This window comes from Otolemur garnettii, unplaced genomic scaffold, assembly GCF_000181295.1.
Source record: "Otolemur garnettii isolate 467f Iridium unplaced genomic scaffold, OtoGar3 scaffold00204, whole genome shotgun sequence".
Classification (NCBI taxonomy): domain Eukaryota; kingdom Metazoa; phylum Chordata; class Mammalia; order Primates; family Galagidae; genus Otolemur; species Otolemur garnettii.
Window position 1 is genome coordinate 57,837 of NW_003852599.1, and position 2,589 is coordinate 60,425.

Genomic DNA, 2,589 nt, shown 5'->3' on the forward strand with positions numbered 1-2,589 from the left:
GACAGCTTGAGGCTCCGTCTCAAAAAAAAAAAAAAAAAGAGTTTGAAGTTGCTATGAGCTTTGACACCAAGGCACTCTACCCCAGGACAAGAAAATGAGATACTATCCAAAAGAACCAAACAAACAAAGGACTTTGAGAGATACATCTTCTTCTAATTCTCATTTCAGAAGCGAAGAGAATGAAGCTCAGGAAATAAAAAAGTGACTTCCCCAGGGACCCATGAGTGCTATGGTAGTGCAGAGCTAAACCATTGAAGCCCAGTTTCTTCTCCTATTACGTCACCATCACTGCCTCTTCCCACCATTTAAACTAAGGGAAGGGCTCCGCACCTGTAGCTCTAGCAGCTGAGGTGCCAGCCACATATACCAGAGCTGGCGGGTTTGAAGCCGGCCCAGGCCTGCCAACAACAATGACAACTACAACCAAAAAATAGCCGGGCATTGTGGTGGGCAACTGTAGTCCCAGCTACTTGAGAAGCTGAGGCAAGAGAATCACTCAAGCCCAGGAGCTGGAGGTTGCTGTGAGCTGTGATGCCACGGAACTCTACCTAGGGTGACAGCTTGAGGCTCTGTCTCAAAAAATAAAAAGTAAATAAATAAACTAAGAGAGGGGGTTGGCACCTATAGCACAGTGGTTATGGTGCCAGCCACATACACCGAGGATTGCAGGTTTGAACTCAGCCCAGGCCAGCTAAACAATAATGACAACTGCAACAAAATATAGCTGGGTGTGTGGTGGCCGCCTATAGTCCCAGCTACTTGGGAGGCTGAAGCAAGAGAATTGCTTAAGCCCAAGAGTTGGAGGCTGCTGTGAGCTGTGACTCTACAGCACTCTACCAAGAGCGACTTAGAGAGACTCTGTCGCAAAAAAAAATTCATTAAATAAACAAACAAACAAAGGGAGGAGTGGAAAGGTTTATATTTTGTGTGTGTGTTTTTAAAGTCATGGGTAAGATGCTTACTCTTTTGAACCAGCTGATGGGCATGACTGCTCAGTTTGGAATGACTTTTCAATCATGGCTTAATTTCACTTTCAGTTTGAAGCTGCCTGGGCTCTAACAAACATTGCCTCTGGAACCTCTCAGCAAACCAAAATTGTCATTGACGCAGGGGCCGTCCCCATCTTTATAGAGCTGCTTAATTCAGACTTTGAGGATGTACAGGAACAGGTAATACATAGATTTGTCTTAATTCTTGATGGTACTTACAGTATAATAAAAATATGTATTTCACTTTTTTCTTTATTCTTGGTACAGTGCTATTAAAACCCTTGAAGTTGGCAGTGCCTGTGGCTCAGTGAGTGAGGCGCCAGCCCCATATTCCAAGGGTGGTGGGTTCAAACCCGGCCCCATCCAAACTGCAACAAAAAAATGGCCCAGTGTTGTGGCGGGCGCCTATAGTCCCAGCTACTCGGGAGGCTGAGGCAAGAGAATCACCTAAATCCAAGAGCTGGAGGTTGCTGTGAGCTGTGATGCCACAGCACTCTACTGAGGGTGACAAAGTAAGACTCTGTCTCTAAAAAAATAATAATAATAAAATAAAACAAAACCCCTTGAAATTTACTGAGTGATAGGAGTATCTTTTATTTATTGAGCCCCTCTGAAACACACTTAAGTTTATGCTAATGAAGTAACTCATTCTTGGTAGCTTTAGAATGGAACTGGTCACTAGAAGGACCAAACATAGGATTTAAAAGTGGGAAACCTTGGGTCTATCTATCTTTCTCTGGGGGGAGGGTAATAAAAATTCTTGAACAATGAGATTGGGAGAGTTTCCAGGTTGTGAACATGATGATGTGTTGGGAAGGTAACCTAGGGCATGAAAGCTCTGTGCCTCACCCACTACTCCCTGCATACCTTGTCCTACTTGCCCTCTGCATCTTTTCCATTTTGCTATTCTTGAGTTGTACCCTTTTAATAAACTGGTAAGTGTAAAGTAAAGTGATTTTTTGGGTTCATCTCTAGCAAATTATCAAACTGAGGAGGGTGATGAAGGGATCATGAAATTTATAGCTGGTTTATTAGAAGTACGGTTGACCTCCAGGACTTGAAACTGGTGTCTGAAGTGGGAGCAGTCTTGTGGGGCCTTAACCTGTGGGGCTTTGGCTAACTCCAGGAGTTAGTGTCAGAATTGAATTAAATTGTTGGACACACAACAATATTAAAGAATTGGTTATTGATGTGGGGAAAACTCCATACATTTGTTGTCGGAGTAGTAGTAGAATCAAAGACACAAATCATGGCAATAAACATACAGCTTTCAGTTCTCCTACTGAATTATTGCTGTTGGATAGAAGTGGGGAGTAGTAGTAAGATCTCTTCTCCCTTGCCACGTTTAGGATTAGTCCAAGGCATCTATAAGAATGCAAGTTTCTGGCCAGGCACAGTGGCTCATGTCTGTAATCCTAGCACTTTGGGAAGCCAAGGTGGGTGGACTGTTTGAGCTCACAAGTTTGAGCAAAAGCAAGATCCCATCTCTACTAAAAATAGACAAACTGGCTCAGTGCCTGTGGCTCAAGTGGCTAAGGCGCCAGCCACATACACCTAAGGTGGCGGGTTCGAATCCCCAGCCTGGGCCCGCCAGACAACA

At 44.1% G+C, this 2,589-nt stretch overlaps 1 protein-coding gene across 1 annotated transcript in view; it reads left to right on the plus strand.

Moving 5' to 3' along the window:
• The window catches only part of KPNA6 (karyopherin subunit alpha 6), a 55,504-nt gene that overhangs the window by 35,793 nt on the left and 17,122 nt on the right, over positions 1-2,589 (plus strand). Inside the window, exon 4 of the mRNA XM_023507767.1 lies at positions 1,027-1,169. Coding sequence (XP_023363535.1) covers positions 1,027-1,169 — 143 coding nt within the window. The remainder of the gene's footprint in view (positions 1-1,026; positions 1,170-2,589) is intronic.